Source organism: Corvus hawaiiensis, unplaced genomic scaffold (assembly GCF_020740725.1).
Source record: "Corvus hawaiiensis isolate bCorHaw1 unplaced genomic scaffold, bCorHaw1.pri.cur scaffold_32_ctg1, whole genome shotgun sequence".
Classification (NCBI taxonomy): domain Eukaryota; kingdom Metazoa; phylum Chordata; class Aves; order Passeriformes; family Corvidae; genus Corvus; species Corvus hawaiiensis.
Genome location: NW_025963366.1, coordinates 3,489,151 through 3,505,401, shown reverse-complemented (window position 1 = coordinate 3,505,401; position 16,251 = coordinate 3,489,151). Strand labels below are relative to the sequence as shown.

Here is a 16,251-nt window from a genome sequence, read left to right as displayed (position 1 = left end):
GGACCACAGCAGAGACATGAGCTTTCAGCGGGCCATTGATCATGCTGTCATAATGCCTGAGCCTGTTGGCAACAGAGCCCACTGTTTCTCGGGTATTGTCAGCATCAATCGTTGCAATGAAGGTGGTGTATTGCGATGGCCCTAGCCTTGCCAGGTTCCACATCATCTGTCCTGTGCACCTGACCTTATCGGGGTCATTATCATGCTGTCCATCCTTCCCAAAGAGTACCTCTAATATTGCCACCTCTCTTAGCTGTTGGATCCCTTGCTCGAGTGTCTTCCACTGCATTCTATGATGATACTCCTGCATTCTTTCTTTGTGAATGAACCTTTCTCTCACACTCATTAAGAGTCGCTCCCAAAGAGAGAGAGGCCCTGGCTCCCTCACAAATATCTGGTCCACACCTGGGTCCTGGGTCAACGATCCCAGATACCTTGCCTCACCACTATCCAGTTGCACACTTGTGCCCATAAGGTCCCAAACCCGAAGCAGCCAGGTGGTATAAGGCTCACGCCCCCTTCGCACAATGTCGTTTCGCATAGCACGGAGACTGTCGTGCGACAGGGACTCAGTAATGATTTCTGGCTCTGGCTCTCCTGCTGGTTGTGAGGGCCCTGGTTGCCCATCATCATTAACTGGTCGTACTGATTTGGTCTTATACTTCCTCCTTTGCACAGGGGCGACCGCTGCTGGCTGTGGTTGCCCTTGTGGTTCAGCTGAAGTCTGGACGGTTGTAACATCCGTGGGTTCCACTGCTGCACCATCGGACTCACCCTCTTTGGGGCAGGGAGAGGGTTTTTCACTAGCTGAGGAGGTGTATTCCCTTAGCAATTGGCATATCTCCTGGCGCACCTGGCCCATCTCCTGGCACATCTCCTTGCGCACCTGGCCCATCTCCTGGCACATCTCCTGCATCCCTTTTTCCAGTACCCCCACCCAGTTTGGGTAGTCCATTTCTGAGGTGGACTGTTGGGCGGTATCAGTCTGTGGGGCGGGATCTCTAGTGTCTGGGGCTGCGGCAGGCTCTGGCTCTGGGGTAGGATCTCTAGTGTCTGGGGCCGTGTCAGGTTCTGGGGTAGGATCTCTAGTGTCTGGGGCCGTGTCAGGCTCTGGAGCAGGATCAGGCTCTGGGGTAGGAACTCTACTCTCTGGGGCCATGTCAGGTTCTGGGGCAGGATCTCTAGTCTCTGGGGCTGGTGTCCGGGTAGATATCCAAGCCAATCTCAACTTATCCCTGAGTGCTAAATAGAGTAGGCCTATCAGCAGCAGATGGTTAGTATTCAGAGGGAATTTAAACCCTTCGAAAATTGATGGGGTGGGCCCAAAGAACTGGTTGAGGGGTTGGGAGAAAACTTCCCCTGGTGTCATTTCCTCACAGAAGGTACCATTGTTAACATAACCCCAAAAACATGTGCTCAGTGTGTGATAGCTGTTTATCCATGTGCCCACATTCCGGAGGAAGTTAAAAACCCATGAATTCCTCACCTTCTCGACCCATAACGCAAGCTGGATAACAGCAATGGTAGCCTTAGTCAGAGGACCCATACTCAAGTAAGGAGCTGCAAAGGGGAAGAATATAGCCACGGCTACGTGCCACCCAAACCAGGGTAAACTAGACCACATAGTGCTGCCTAACAAGGTTCCAATATCCAGCACACAAAATAAAGTTATCCAGGAACTGTTATTCCTTTTTCACCTCTATCTTTTAATGCCCTCAGGCCTCACGTTGGGCGCCAAGATCTGTCTCAGTTTTGAAAGACAGGTGTCTGCTAAGGAAGGCAGAGGCCCCCCTTGAAGTGGCAGATATAACCCCTTTTCCCTCCAAGTTATTATATTTTGAAATCAAGGGCCTTTAGGCAAAGATGTGGGAAATAGGAATAACAGTTCTTTACTATATATATATATGTATATAACCAGTCAAACAAAACAACAACAACTCTGGCAGTAACAGCAATCACAAACCCAGTGCCAGCCCTCTCGGCTGTCAGGCTATTTCCCCTCGGGTGCAGTTCCGCTCGCAGCCGGCAGGGGCGCTGGCGGCTCCCGGTGAGCAGGGCAGGTGCGATGGTTCCCCCGCGGCTGCAGGGGGCGCTCCGGAGCGAGCTCGGGAAACCCGCGGCTCTGGTGCCCTGGGATCCCGGGAAGGATGGAACAAAGGCTTCACAAACCCCTGGGCAGCTGATCCCGGGCTCTCAGGAACAGCAGGCTGAAACGGCAGGCTGGAACGGCAGGGACGGACGCAAATCCCGGGTGGCAGGCGAGATGTATCCAGATGGGAAAAACCACGGAGGCTCAGGCAGGCAGGGCGAGCAAGGCTACAGCGTAGCGAAAGCTCGAAACAGCAGCGGGGCAGGACAGCCACAGCTCGGTCTCCAGCAGGGCAGGGAAAAGCGGCTTTTGGGGTCCCGGCGTTGCTTCCAGCAGGAAGAAAGAACGGCCAAAAAGAAAGCAGCAGCAGCTCCTTTCTTTGCAGCTTCTCTCTCCGGACGCTCAGAGCGAACTGTCCCCACACCCAGGTGTAGACAAAAGAGTATCCAGGCCCGCCCCACTCCCCTTTTTGTCTTTCTTAAGTACAGCTATTTGTCCCCTAGCAACATGCATATGGGAGAAAATTCCTTTAACAGGAAAACCTAAGACTAAACTAAAACCCCAACACCACAGGGCAGTCACATTGCCCAAATCGTTCCCATTCCCCTAATGACCAACGGGAAAACCAGCAACAGCAGTGTCCGCGGAGACCACACCTTTGGGTCCTCTGGGTTCAACATGTTTTGGACATTGAACCTGGCCCAGAGACCTCAGCGGCAAGTGATCCTGTGAAGAGGGGCAGAAGCCATCAAAATACAGCTGCTTTTCGACACAGGTGCTGACGTTACCATAATCAACCAGGCGGTATAGCCATCTGGTTGGGGACTGGAAAAACCAGCGGCCACGCTGGTAGGGGTGGGAGGAACACAAATCCCCCAAGTAAGTGCAACCCCAATTACCCTAGAATTTGAGGACAATCAAATCATTGTGTGTCGCCCCTATGTTATGAAGCTGCCTCAGACCCTGCAAGGCCTGATCGGACGCGACATCCTTGCGCAGCTAGGCCTTGTGCTCACCACAGACCAACATTTATGCTGATGGCCACTGCCGATCAGCCGCCCATACAGGCTCTCACCTGGTTAACAGATGAGCCTGTCTGGGTCGAGCAGTGGCTGGTAACAGACGAAAGGCTGAAGATAATAGAACAACTTGTTGCAGAACAGCTAGCGGCAGGACACATCAAGCCGTTGGTCAGCCCATGGAACACCCCCATCTTTGTGATTCCAAAGAAGTCAGGAAAATGGCACCTCCTTCATGACCTTCACCAAGTGAATGTGCACATGCAAGCTATGGGGGCACCGCAACCTGGGCTACTGGCTCCTACAGTGATTCCAGAGGGATGGCAAATCACTGTAATTGACTTAAAAGACTGCTTTTTCACAATCCCACTGCATCCAAAGGACACAGAACATTTTGCCTTTACAGTGCCCACAAAGAATCGCAGTGAGCCCGCTAAGTGCTACGAGTGGGTTATCCTACCCCAGGGAACGAAAAATTCCCCCATGCTGTGTCAGCTATATGTTGACTGGGCGCTCCGTCCGATTCGACGACGCTACGCTGAAGCACTCATCTACCATTACATGGATGACATCCTGATAGCTACTGCCACAGTGTTCTCAGACCAAGAGATGCAATGGGTCAGAGAACACCTGCATGAGATTGGATTAGAGATTGCCCCCCAGAAAATCCAGCAGACCGCACCATAGAAGTACCTGGGCTGGCTCATATCAGTCTCACAAATTAGGCCCCAAAAGATCAAGCTACATACAGAAATCTCCATGCTCCATGATGCGCAATGGCTTCTAGGAGATCTACAATGGGTCTGTGGAGTCGCGGGAATCACGAACGCCGACCTCGCCCCCTTCCTGCCATGGCTGCACAGAACGAATGCTGCCGAACCTTGAGAATGCTCCCCAGACCAAGCAGTAGCTCTTGCCAAGGTCGCAGATAAGCTGTGGCACGCATGGGTATCACGCAGAGAAGAAGGAGTCCCACTCGCCATCGTCATCACCCTGATCGGCGCAGCAGGTTCACATGCCATCATCCACCAATGGTAAAAGAAAAATGGGGAGGACATCCGGATTCCTGAATGGATCTTCCCGCCGACTCAGCCACGCTTCAGACTGCAGTCCAGGGTAGAGATGGTGGCGTTTTTAATCCGAAAGAGTCATGACGGAGTGGTGGAGTTGGACGACAGCGAGGCAGAGGACATCAGTATACCGGTCCAGATAGGGGACTTGGAGTGGATGCTACGCCATGGGGAGGCACTGCAAGAAGCTCTGCTCGGATTCACTGGCGTGGTCCATAACAAGCACCCACAGGGAAGGCTGGCGCAGTTGCTGGGGCGCTATGAGTGGCTGGACCCCCCACTGAATGTAGAACGGCCAGTATTATGGCGCACAGTGTTCACGGATGTGGGGTGGAAGATGAAGTGGGCTGCCTGTGCGTGGAAAGAGAATGACCACTGGAAGACTCATAGCGAGAGAACCGGCCGACAGCTTGCAAACACTCAAACTGCACACCGTGATATGGGCCTTACAACAGTGGTCGAAGGAACTGGTGAATGTAGTCAGCGATTCCCTATATGTCGTTGGAGTAGCCCAACGGATCCACGATGCAGAAATCCGGCGTACCAACAACGAACATCTGGACAGACTGCTCATTACATTGAGGCACACCCTGCAACAACGGACACACCCCTACTGTATCCTGCACGTTTGGAGCCACCAGTGGAACATCGGGCTGGGAGAGGGCAATGCCCGTGCAGATGAGGCAGTGACCTGTGCCCCCATAGTGCATCTCCCACCTGTGAACACTTTTGAGCAAGCCAGATGTAGCCATGATTTGTTCCATCAAAACGCAAAATCCCTGCAGAGACAGTTTAAGGATCCGCTGACAGAAGCAAAAGGCATAGTGCAGGCTTGTCCCTGCTGTAGCCATCACAGCCCGGGGTTGGGTGTGGGAGTTAACCCCAAGGGTTTGAAAGCCCTCGAACTCTGGCAAATGGACGTCACTCACGTCCCTGAGTTTGGTTGACAGCGCTATGTCCATGTAACAATTGACACCTTTTCACACTTCCTGTGGGCTACCGCTCAGACAGGAGAGAAGGCATTGCATGTGGAACGGCATCTGTTCTCTTGCTTCGCAGTAATGAGGGTACCCAAAAAGATCAAAATGGACAATGGGCCAGCATACACTAGTGGTCGCCTAGCCAGATTTATGCAGCAGTGGGGGGTAGAACATATCATGGGGATCCCACGCTTGCCCACCCGTCACGCAGTGGTAGAGAGAGCCCATCGTACACTAAAAGAATATCTGGGCCGACAGAAAGGGGGAGAGATGGAACCAAGTAAGCGGTTAAGCAAGGCGCTGTTTACATGGAACTTCCTCTCTCTGGCCGGGGATAGGGAGGAGTCTCCAGTGGCAATCCATCATCAGACAGTTCATAGGGGAATCGAGCGGGCCCTTCCAGAAATAAGTGTGTTGTACCGTAACCCTCGAACGGGTTTGTGGGAGGGTCCCAGCCCAGTGCTATTTAACGGTCAAGGATATATGTGTGTTTCCTCCCCAGAGGGACTGCTATGGGTGCCCAGCAAGTGGTGCCATGCGACGCATACAGGACCCCGAAGCGAGAAGGCACAGTCAGCATCGGCTCCTGAGGAAAGTGACGTCACTACTTCAACAGCTGGAACTCCGGGATCCTTGTCCTGAGAAGCCTTGGGAGAGGCTGCAGATGTGGCTGAGTGAGGGGGCTGAGAACTTGCCAGATCCACCACTCTCTGTAGTAGGAAAAATAGCAAGACTCTGTGGCGAACGTAACAGCTGCCCTGGGTGGTTGCTAGTGACTTGTGGTGAGCGTCAGGGAACCCTCTACGAAGGCAGAACCAAGAAGGGGAGTTGTGTAGATTCTTGTGTATAGCACCAGACACAGAGTGGGGAATTGTTTTGACTGTCTTGAGACAAGGGCATTGGCGGACATCTTTGATCGGCTGTCCACCCATTTAGACCGAGTGAGGACAGTACAGAGTGTGGCAGCGTTAGGGTGAGAGAGTAGCACACAGGTTCGGGTCCCTCGGCAGCATGTGGTGGCCCCTGAGCGCTGGGAAGTAACAAAGTAGAGCTGGACCCATAAACATTCTGAGAGGTTTGCTTCTCGTAAGCATCCTAACCAGGTCCCACGCAATGTTAACAGCAATCCAAAGGAGACAAAACATGTGGGTCACCCTAGCTGAATTAACAGGGCAAGACTCTATGTGTCTGAGCCTGGCCATGCCAGGGGACCCATTTCGCACCTGTTTAATCAGGGTCCCATATTTTAACCCACAAGACTTCTGAGGGATGCCAGACAACAGCTCCCTGATTAGGAACGCCACAAACAATGGCAATTGTTCAGAGCTGATCGGACTCAAGCCTGCGCAGCAGCGTGCCTGCTGGCAAGCTGCATTCTTGAAAAGCATCAATGTCACCATGGGAACACCAGAAGAGTTAGACCTACTGGGTTCCACAAACCAAACTGGGGATGGTTACATGACATTCAAGCCGCCCACTACCAGTCAATTAAATGCTAATAGGTGCCTTTGGGCCACTGTTGACCCTCTTGCAGACTGGTTTCTGAGAAACCACGAGTCCGAAGCAATTTACTACCGAATCAACCTCATGGGTCAAGCCCCGAAATGCCTCCCCAGTGGTACGTTCTTAATATGCAGGGACTGTGTGTGGAATGGGGTTCCTGCCAACCCACGTGGGGGACTGTGCTACTTAGGGAAACTCACCCTGTTTCATCCAAACCTGCATCAACTCTTAAATATCACCCACCACACTGAAACCAGGGTGCGGCGTTCAATCCATGAGTTCAAATGTGAAAGGACTGAAAAGCCCATCTTTTGGAGTCGTAGTACAATTTGGCTAGCATCTATGTTTTTACCTGGTGCTTCAGCAGCTAGAGCGCACGCCACAATACACAAACTTGCTTGCTGGGCAAGGAATGAGCTAAACATAACTTTGCAGATCCTTGACTAGCTAAGTGCAGATGTTACTAGTGTTAGGCATGCAATATTACAAAATTGGGCAGCCACTGATTTTCTATTATTAGCCCACGGCCACAGCTGTGAAGATTTCCAAGGTATGTGCTGTATGAATCTTTCTGACCACTCTATCTCAATTCACAAGCACCTCTCTGACCTCCAGAGGGGCCTGCACAACCTTCAGGAGACAGACAACCCTACTGGAGATTAGCTTAAGGGTCTGGGTATCAATGGATGGCTGCGTACCTTGGTAGTAGAAGGCTGCCAATTGCTATTTGTAGTTATATTAGGCTTAATAGTATTTGGGTGCATTCTTTCTGGCATTAAAGCGGGGCTGCAAAAGATCATCGATCAGGCCTGGGTTTCCCAAAAAGAAAACGGGGGATGTGTAGAGGGATTCCTTGTGGAACAGGGGCATATGATACCCCTGGGAAGATTGGGAAACCCAGGGTTGCTGAGGAAAAACCCCTGAACTGGCCCCTGGATGCAGGCAAGCCTGGATAACACCTGGCTGCAGGCAGCTCTGAAAGTCCTTGGCGAAGTTATACACTGGTTAGCTCTCCCATGGAGAGGGACTGGGCGTGAATCTTTGCAAAGTAGATATAAGCTTGTATAAGTAAACAATAAAGCGGAGAACAGTGCTCAAATCGTAATGGTGTATGTGTCGTTTATCCGGCCAGCTCTTCAGTACTCAAAGCCCCAAAATCTAGGTAAAGTTTTTCTAACATTAAGCAACATGCAAAAAGCCAACATCACAATACATTCATAACAGGGATTTTTGGAGCTTGGAGGACTCCAGCACCAAGCCCCAAATATCTTTGTTGGTTCCTGAGGAAAGGGGGGTTTGGTGGGGTGGGGGATGAGGCAGATGTTTGGATCTTGCAGGGCTCCAAATGTGAGTTGCAAATGCCTCTTGGGGGATATTGGGGAGTCCCCGGCATGTGGGGTTTTGGGGGGTCCTGGTGGCGGCTGCCAGGAGAAATGGGATGGGGCCCAGGAAGGGTGGGATGTGGATTGGGGTGTGGGATGAAGTCTGGGGGAGGGGTGTGGGTGGGATGGGTCTTGGGATGAGGCAGCCGAAGGTTGGGGATGATGAGGCCGGGGGGACCCCACTCCTCAGGGGCTTGCGGGGTATCCGCCAGCTCTGAGGGAGTTTTGGGGCACCCCTAATCTTGAGGGGGTGGTGCTGGCAGCACCTCTGTCCCCACCTGAGCCCCCCCCGCCCCCAGCGCCCCCCGGAGTGGAATTTGGGGAGGGGGAGGTGGGGGCGGCCAGGCCGGGCCCCCCCGCGCTGTCCTGGCGGGGGCCGAGTGCGGGCGGGAGCCCCGCGGGGCCCGGCCCTGCCCGGGCACGGCTGATGCCGCCCGCCCACGCTCCGCACTGGTCCGGACTGGTGCTCCCAGTGCCGTGCGGGGCGGGGCCGCTTTGGGGACCCCCCCCCCCAGGGTACAGCGTGGCTGTTTTGGGGCTGTCGGCACCTGGCCAGCGCTGGGGATGGGGCATGTGGGGGCAGCTGGGGCCGCACTGGTGGCACTGGTGGTACTGGCAGCCCCCCTGGCTGCGGGCTGAGCGGTGAGAAGGGGGGCAGGGTCTGGAACCCCAAATTGAGCAAAATGGGGAATGGAACCCCCAAAATGAGCAGGAAGGGCCTGGAGCCCCCTAAACCAAGGCCAGAGGAGGGGAGGTGGGGATTGGGGAAGGCACAGAAGGGGAGGGGAAGAGGGGGCTGGGACTCCCAAACAAAACAGGAGGGGGATGGGACACCCAAATTGAGCTGGAATGGGGCTGTGGATTGGGGGAACGCTGAGAAAGGGGAGGAGGGGGGAGGGAAAGGTGGGGTTGGGACAGCAGAAGAGCGGTTCCATGGGGGTCCTGCCCTGTCCCCCAGCACCTGAGCCCTGGAGCAATTCCCTGGGGCTCTGGGGAAGGGAGGGATTCGCACTGGGGGGGTCCCCAACCCCCCTGTCCATCCCTGGGGCTGATCGGGGGGCTCCCCCCACACAGCAGCTGGTGCTGCAGCAACCGTGGGGCAGAGGGGGTGGGAAAGGGGGGGCAGGGTGGGAGTGGAGGAGGAGCGGGAGGGAGAGGAGGGAGAGAGGAGGAGGAGGAGCTGGAGAACCACGAGGTTCCACCGCCCGCCCACTGTGTCCGCAGCACCCCCAGCCCCGGTAGCATCTTCCCCCCCATCCTGCAGGTGAGCGGGGAGGGGGAGCTCACCCCAAAGCTATCGAGGGGTCACCAGGAAGGTTTTTTTGGAGGGGTGTTTGGAGGTTGCAGATTCTGGAATCGAGCCCCAGATGTCCTTGCATGTCCCTGGGAGGGATTTTTTTGGGCCAGAGGGGATATGTGGATCTTGCAGGACTCCAAAGCTGAGCCATAATTGCCCCTTGGGGGTCTTGGGGGGTCCATGTGAGGATCACCTGGTACTGGCGGGGTTGGACATTGGCTTTGGGGATCCCCAGGAGAGCTGGGGGCTGGAACACGGGACCCCTGGAGTGGGGAGAGCAGAGAGGGACGATACCAGAGCTGGGGGACCCCCAAGAGCCTGGAAGGGTGGGGGGGACCTGGAGATGAGGCAGGGCTGGGACCCCTCGGCCCTGAAAGGGGCAGTGAGGAGATGGGGGAGCCCCAAGTGCCTGGAGTGGAGGGAGGCTGAAGAAGGGGACCCTGGGACCTCTGGGAGCCAAAGCAGAATCAGGAAAAGGGGACCTGTGGGACCCCTGAAACCCCCCAGCATCCCTAAGCAGGACTCCGGAGAGGGGGGATCCCCAGGACCCACAGGACCCCCAGAAGCCCTGAAAAGGGGGACCCCTAAAACCCCAAAGTGAGGGGACTGGAAAGGGGGAACTCCTGGAGGCTTTTTTTGGACTCACTGTCAATTTTTTGTTGGTTTTTATGGACACCGGTGACTTCTAGAGATGGACTTGGGCAGGAGGGACCTCCAACCCAACACACTCATCCCTTGTTTCTCCCCAGACCAGGATTTCCCATTCCCAACCCTTGGCCAGATGGAGGACGAGGCTGCACGGAAGAGGAAGATGCCCCGGGACACCCAGGCAGGTGAGGAGGAAGTCCCTGCCCCTTTCCCCCTCTCTCCTGCTCCATCTCCCAGCCCAGCATCGCCCCCGGCTTGCAGGACAACCCCGCTGCCGACGCCGTCCTGCCGGGGACGGACTGGGGGATCTCCTTCCCCTTCCCTGTGGCACGGAGGCAAATCCCATCCTCTCCTTGTCCTTCCTCCCCCAGACAACGAGCTGAGCACGGAGCCCAGGGAGGACAAATCCCCGCGGCAGAACCTGGTGGAAGAGGCCGTTTTGAGCGGCTCCACGGCGCAGGAATCCAACGGGGAGGAAAAGCCCCGGAGATCCGGCAGGAGCAGGGGCTGCAAACACAGCCCAGGGTGCTCTGAGGAGGGAAGACCCACCCTGTTCCAGGAAGGCAGCTGGAGATCCAGCCAGAGCTCAGACCTGGTGGTTCATGAGCAGCTTCACAATGGGGAACGGCCCTACAAGCGCTTGGAATGTGGGAAGAGCTTCAGCCACTGCTCTGACCTGATCCGCCACCAGAGGATCCACACTGGGGAGAGCCCATATGAGTGTTCTGAGTGTGGGAAGAGGTTTCACACCAGCTCCAGTCTCCTCCTGCACCAGTGGATTCACACAGAGGAGAGGCCCTTCTGCTGCCCTGACTGTGGGAAGGACTTCAGGTACAACTCTGCCCTTGTCAGGCACCGGCGCGTCCACACCGGGGAGAGGCCCTACGAGTGTCCCGAGTGTGGGAAGAGCTTCTCCAGGAGCTCTCACTTGACCCAACACCAACGGAGGCACCGGTAAGGGAAGCCCTGCGAGTGCCCCGACTGTGGCGAGCTTTGTCCTCTGCTCCAGCTTCATCCCCTGTCAGAGGACCCACATTTGGCAGAGCCCTGGTGACCCACATTCCCTGTGATCCATGTTGGGAAGACCCCTGGCTGGTGCTCTCCATGTTCTCTTGGATCCCTGTAGGCACCTGGGTGAATGCAGGGGCAGGAACATCCATTGGGACTCAGATCAACATTGGAAATTCATTGGGAAGAGCTGATTTTTTTAACTTTACACCCTAAAAAGTTTCATCTATTCTGTCACATTGTTTCTTCTGGTGGCTGTGGAGAGAAACAATGGACTCTACACGATTCAGTGTGAATCAGGCAGAAGCCATGTTATTGATGAACTACTGTCCCTAATACACAGTTCTTGCTTTCCCTACACGTGATCGTGCATAATTATTATTGGTTAAGGCCTATTTTCACATGCTGCTTTATGCTTTATGATTGGCTCTTGTCTGTGTGTCACATTGTCTGTCGTGTATGTCACAACTGTCCTTCAGTTTGCATTTTCTTATCCTTTTCTTCCTTTGCATGTTCCTTGTTCACATCCTCCCCAATGATGCTTGTTCCTTTCTCACAACCTTCCCATCAACTCTTCCCCTGTGTACGTGCTCAAGTCCTTCTCTCTTACATGCTCTGGTTCTTCTATTTTATGGCTGGTTCACGTTATGTCCATTTTCTACTAAAAACATGGTTTCCACAGTCTCAAGGCATCAATGGGTCCCACTGAGGTCCATCCCAGACCCAAGCTCCTCATGGACTCCTTGGAGGAGAGAATTGGAGGCCAGGATTGCACAAAAACCTCTCAGAGACTCAGTGTGGAAAGGAAAATCCAAAGTACCTTAAAAACCTTGAGTATCTCAGAGCATTAATGAGCCCCACTGAGTGTCAATGCAAAGCTCTCAAGGGACCAATTAAAGGAGATAATTGGAGGCCATGATTGCACAAACCTCTGACAGAGTCAGTATCAAAAGAGAAGCACCAAGTACTTTAAAAAACCTGAAGTACCCTGAAGCATTAATGAGCCCCACTGAATGTTGTTACTGACAAAGAATCTCCGGGGACTCATTAGAGCAGATAATTGGGGGCCAGGATTGCACAAAACTCTCAGAGACTCCCAGGCAAAAGCCAAAGCCAAAGTCCTTTGAAAACCCTGCAGTCCCTGGGAGCATTGAGGAGCCCCCAGGGCCATTCCTGACCAAGGCTCCCCAGGGACTCCTTCCAGCAGATCCCTGAGGCCACTGGGATGTGGGGGGATGCTGAGGGCAGGACAGGGGCTGACAGTGCCCAGCCTTGCTGGGGCTGTGCCAGGAGGCCCCAGGGCCTCAGGACAAGGTGTCTCCTCCCAGCCCTTGGTGGCACAGACGCTGCTGTGCCCCAGGGCACCAAGACTTGGCTTCTCTTTGTCCCCCCTGTCATCCCTGCCTCCAGTTCTCTGCTCTGACTGGAGCCTGGGGACACTTTCTCAGTCGTGTCCCTCACTGGGACCCATGAAAACTTCCAGAAACTTTGAAATTCAATTCTGACTTGAATTCTTGAGACGCTTCTGCCAGTCCCTGTCAGGGACTGATGTTCAGGGCCTCAGCACCAAGGCCCGAGAGGGTCATTCCAGTCCTTGTGCTGTGTCTGTGCTGCTGAGCTGGGCCGGGCTCCTGGCACAGAGGCAGCTCCTGGCAAGCGGCAGCGCTGCAGAGAGACAGCTCTGGCCAGGAGCAGCTCCTGGGCACAGCCCAGCAGGGCTGGGGCACTGCCTGCAGCCAGCCTGGGCACAGGGCTTAAACTCAGCCGGGGCTGGGAAGGTGCTGGGAAGTGACTGCGGGAGAATCACTCCCAGCCCCTGGCACAGGAAGCCTCTGGCTGCAGGACACGGCAGCTGCAGCTCCTGGAGGGATCTCCTGAAGCTGCAACATCCCCCTGCCTATGGATTCTGTGAGTACAACTCAGAGCATCTCGAGTGCAGGAGAGTTGAAATGCTCATGAGGCTCTGATGTGCTGAGAGTTTCTGATCAGTCCCAGAATATTTCCAATACAAGGATTTTTATAGAAATGAGGAAATTTCCTGAGACTTTGTTTTCAGTTTCCTACCACTGGAGAATGATGGGGAGGAAGGAAAAATAGTAAAGATATTATGGACTGTTTCAGGTCCCTGGGACATCTGAACCGTTACTTTCAGTGATCAGCAGGTGCACAGGAGATCCCTCCTGTGCTTTCAGCCACTTCTGTGCCCATGGACAGCACCAGCATCACCTTGGCTGGACCCATCAGGCTCAGTCTGATCTGTCCTTTCTCCGAGCTGCAAAAAGAACCTGCCCCAGCCAGTGCCCTGCACACAGGCAGGTTTCTGTAGGGCCAAGGAGAGTGCACAGAGATTTGGGGTCTGTGAGTGCTGGCAGGGACAGATCAGGCACAGGGAAGTAGCTCCAGGAGGAAAATCCCCAGGAAGCAGAGATGAGATCAGGGAAGGAGAGAAAACAAAGCCAGCAATGTGTCAGGGAGAGTTTAGAGATCCCCACAGGATCCCCTCCAGTGCAGCCCCTCCCTCTGAAGAAGCCCCCTCCCTCCTGTGCCCCCCAGCCAAGCCTCTGCCCTCAGGGCCGGGGGTCCGAGGCGTGAAGCCCCTCCTGGGCAGGCAGAGCTGCAGCAGAGCCGTGGGGCAGCTCTGCAGCCCCGGGCCCAGTTCCCTCTGCAGAACACAGGGCTGGGAGCAGCTGCCCGGCCCTGGGGGCTCTGGGAGGGGGCACAGCTGGCTCAGGGTGACGCTGGCCCCAGTGCCCGGCTGTGGGCAGGGCTGTCAGTGCAGCCAGGGCAGCAGCTCAATCTCCCTTCGTCCAGTGCCAGCTCTGGGACTCTTGGCTCTCTCCCCGAGGTTTCCTTCCAAGCTGGGAGTTTCCTCCAGGAACCAAATCTGTCCTGTAGCATCTTTGTGTTACCTGAAAGCCCCAGATAGAGGAGAAAAGCAGAGATGCTACAAGTGTGAAAATGCTGTCGGATTGGTGAAATGAACCAGGTGTGTCCTCGGCTACGAATGTGGTGCTGAGACCTTGAGAGAGGGATGGACATTGGGGGGTATGTGGTGGATCCATCTGCTCCCAGCAGCACCTGGTGATCTTTAAGGGAAACATGGGAGGGTGAACATTCTGCATTTGAGAAAAGTGAAAGCCCAGAGAAACTCTGAACAAGTCAGAATGACAGAGCATCTCCCCTGAGTCTCCACTCATCATCTTGCCTTGCAAAAGTTGCTCTGCTCTCCCTGAGGGCAGCAGAAATGCTGAGGATTTCTGATATCCAAGAATTCCAGGAGAGATATGGGGGGAGCTTAAAATACAAAAACCCCAGATCTCCTAAACATAAAAGGGTGCCTGTTTGTTCCAGGGGATGGTGTATGGGAAATGGCTTTGATTGTGGTTACAGATCTCCTCTAACTCTTCATTGTTTCCTTCCTCGTGAACAAGTCCCCATGTGCAGACCCAGCAAATGTCCAGCAGCAGCTCCATCAGCCACTTTCTCCTGCTGGCATTGGCAGACATGCGGCAGCTGCAGCTCCTGCACTTCTGCCTCTTCCTGGGCATCTCCCTGGCTGCCCTCCTGGGCAACGGCCTCATCATCAGTGCCGGAGCCTGCGGCCAGCACCTGCACAGCCCCATGTTCTTCTTCCTGCTTGACACTTTACTGTGCCATAAATCGAGTCTCTCCTGATGGGAGAGAATTTGCTGAAAGTCCTTGCAAGGAGTTTAAAGGATAAAGCGAGACGTCTTCTGTAGTTTCAGTGTTTCCAGATAGTTGCTTATTAAGTCTTATCAGAGGAACTGAGCCACTAGCGTGACCCAGGTACAGCATGGAAGGAGGAAAAGTAGGAGTGAGGGCAATTACCAAGATTTACACAGCCTTTTAAAGATATTTTAACCAATAGTTACTAAAAACGTACATTATTTTCACTTTCCTGCCAATTATTCGGTAACACGACTAGGAACTGTGGCATTTTCTATCCAATCATTCCAAACTACTTTTACTGCAGAATATGGAGTAGTAGAAGAAGGAGAAGAAGGTTTCGAGAACAACAACAGTCCTCCATTTTGGTATTTTTTACTCTTATCTATTTACTACAAAGAGAAGCCTAAAACCTCTAAATTTTTCACCCTGTGACAATCTTACATAGTAGTCTATAACCTAATTCACACCACTGTATTTTCTAGTTGTTGTCTGACTGTTGGTAATTTTTTCCAAGGTTTGAAGCCAAAACAGTGTTGTTCAGGGGGGTAAGAATCCTTAAAAACAGGCAGAGAAATATTCTCGACACTCTGGGTTCCTACACTGCTCAACCTGGCCCTCACCGACCTGGGCTCCATCTGCACCACTGTCCCCAAAGCCATGCACAATTCCCTCTGGGGCACCAGGCACATCTCCTACACAGGATGTGCTGCTCAGCTCTTTCTTTTGTTTTTCCTCATCTCAGCAGAGTATTTCCTCCTCACCATCATGTGCTATGACCGCTACGTGTCCATCTGCAAACCCCTGCACTACGGGACCCTCCTGGACAGCAGAGCTTGTGCCCACATGGCAGCAGCTGCCTGGGCCAGTGCCTTTCTCTACACTCTCATGCACACGGCCAATACATTTTCCCTGCCCCTGTGCCAGGGCAATGCCCTGGGCCAGTTCTTCTGTGAAATCCCACACATCCTCAAGCTCTCCTGCTCACACTCCTACCTCAGAGAACTTGGGCTCATCGCTGTCAGTGTCTGTTTAGCCTTTGGCTGTTTTGCGTTCATTGTTTTCTCCTATGTGCAGATCTTCAGGGCCGTGCTGAGGATCCCCTCTGAGCAGGGACGGCACAAAGCCTTTTCCACGTGCCTCCCTCACCTGGCTGTGCTCTCTCTGTTCTTCAGCACTGGCACATTTGCCTACCTGAAGCCCCCCTCCATCTCCTCACCATCCCTGGATGTGGCAGTGTCAGTTCTGTACTTGGTGGTGCCTCCAGCCCTGAACCCCCTCATCTACAGCCTGAGGAACCAGGAGCTCAGGGATACCCTGAGGAAACTGATGACTGATGCTTTTCAGCAGCAATGAAGTGCCGGTTTTGTTCTCCATAGCTGCAGTGTAACTCAGTGCAGGCCCAGCCTGTCTGCTCAAGTTTTTCAGAGTGGTTTGTGTGTGCAGGGTTTCCTTTTTCATTTTGTCATAATGTTGTGCACAATGAAACTTTATTTTTCCCATCATCATCCCATTACTGGGATCATTCATCCTATTTCTAATTCACTGGTTACACCTCAAATTTTACC

General features: G+C 53.9%; 1 protein-coding gene across 1 annotated transcript; it reads left to right on the top strand.

The window, feature by feature from the left end:
* The first annotated feature begins 9,209 nt into the window (after positions 1-9,209).
* LOC125320975 (olfactory receptor 14J1-like) lies at positions 9,210-16,039 on the top strand. Its single transcript, XM_048293403.1, has 5 exons — positions 9,210-9,307; positions 10,095-10,173; positions 10,360-10,583; positions 14,441-14,629; positions 15,287-16,039. Exons 2-5 carry the CDS (start codon positions 10,122-10,124, stop codon positions 16,037-16,039), a joined length of 1,218 nt encoding a protein of 405 aa, XP_048149360.1. The 5' UTR covers positions 9,210-9,307; positions 10,095-10,121.
* Positions 16,040-16,251: the final 212 nt, after the last annotated feature.

What these genes read in the sequence shown, in the direction of transcription:
- LOC125320975 (XM_048293403.1), top strand. Translation starts at nt 10,122, where the DNA reads ATGGAGGACGAGGCTGCACGGAAGAGGAAGATGCCCCGGGACACCCAG. An exon ending in GCCCCGGGACACCCAGGCAG is followed by an intron (nt 10,174 to 10,359) that starts GTGAGGAGGAAG and finishes TTCCTCCCCCAG; the next exon opens with ACAACGAGCTGAGCACGGAG. An exon ending in ACAGCCCCATGTTCTTCTTC is followed by an intron (nt 14,630 to 15,286) that starts CTGCTTGACACT and finishes TGGGTTCCTACA; the next exon opens with CTGCTCAACCTGGCCCTCAC.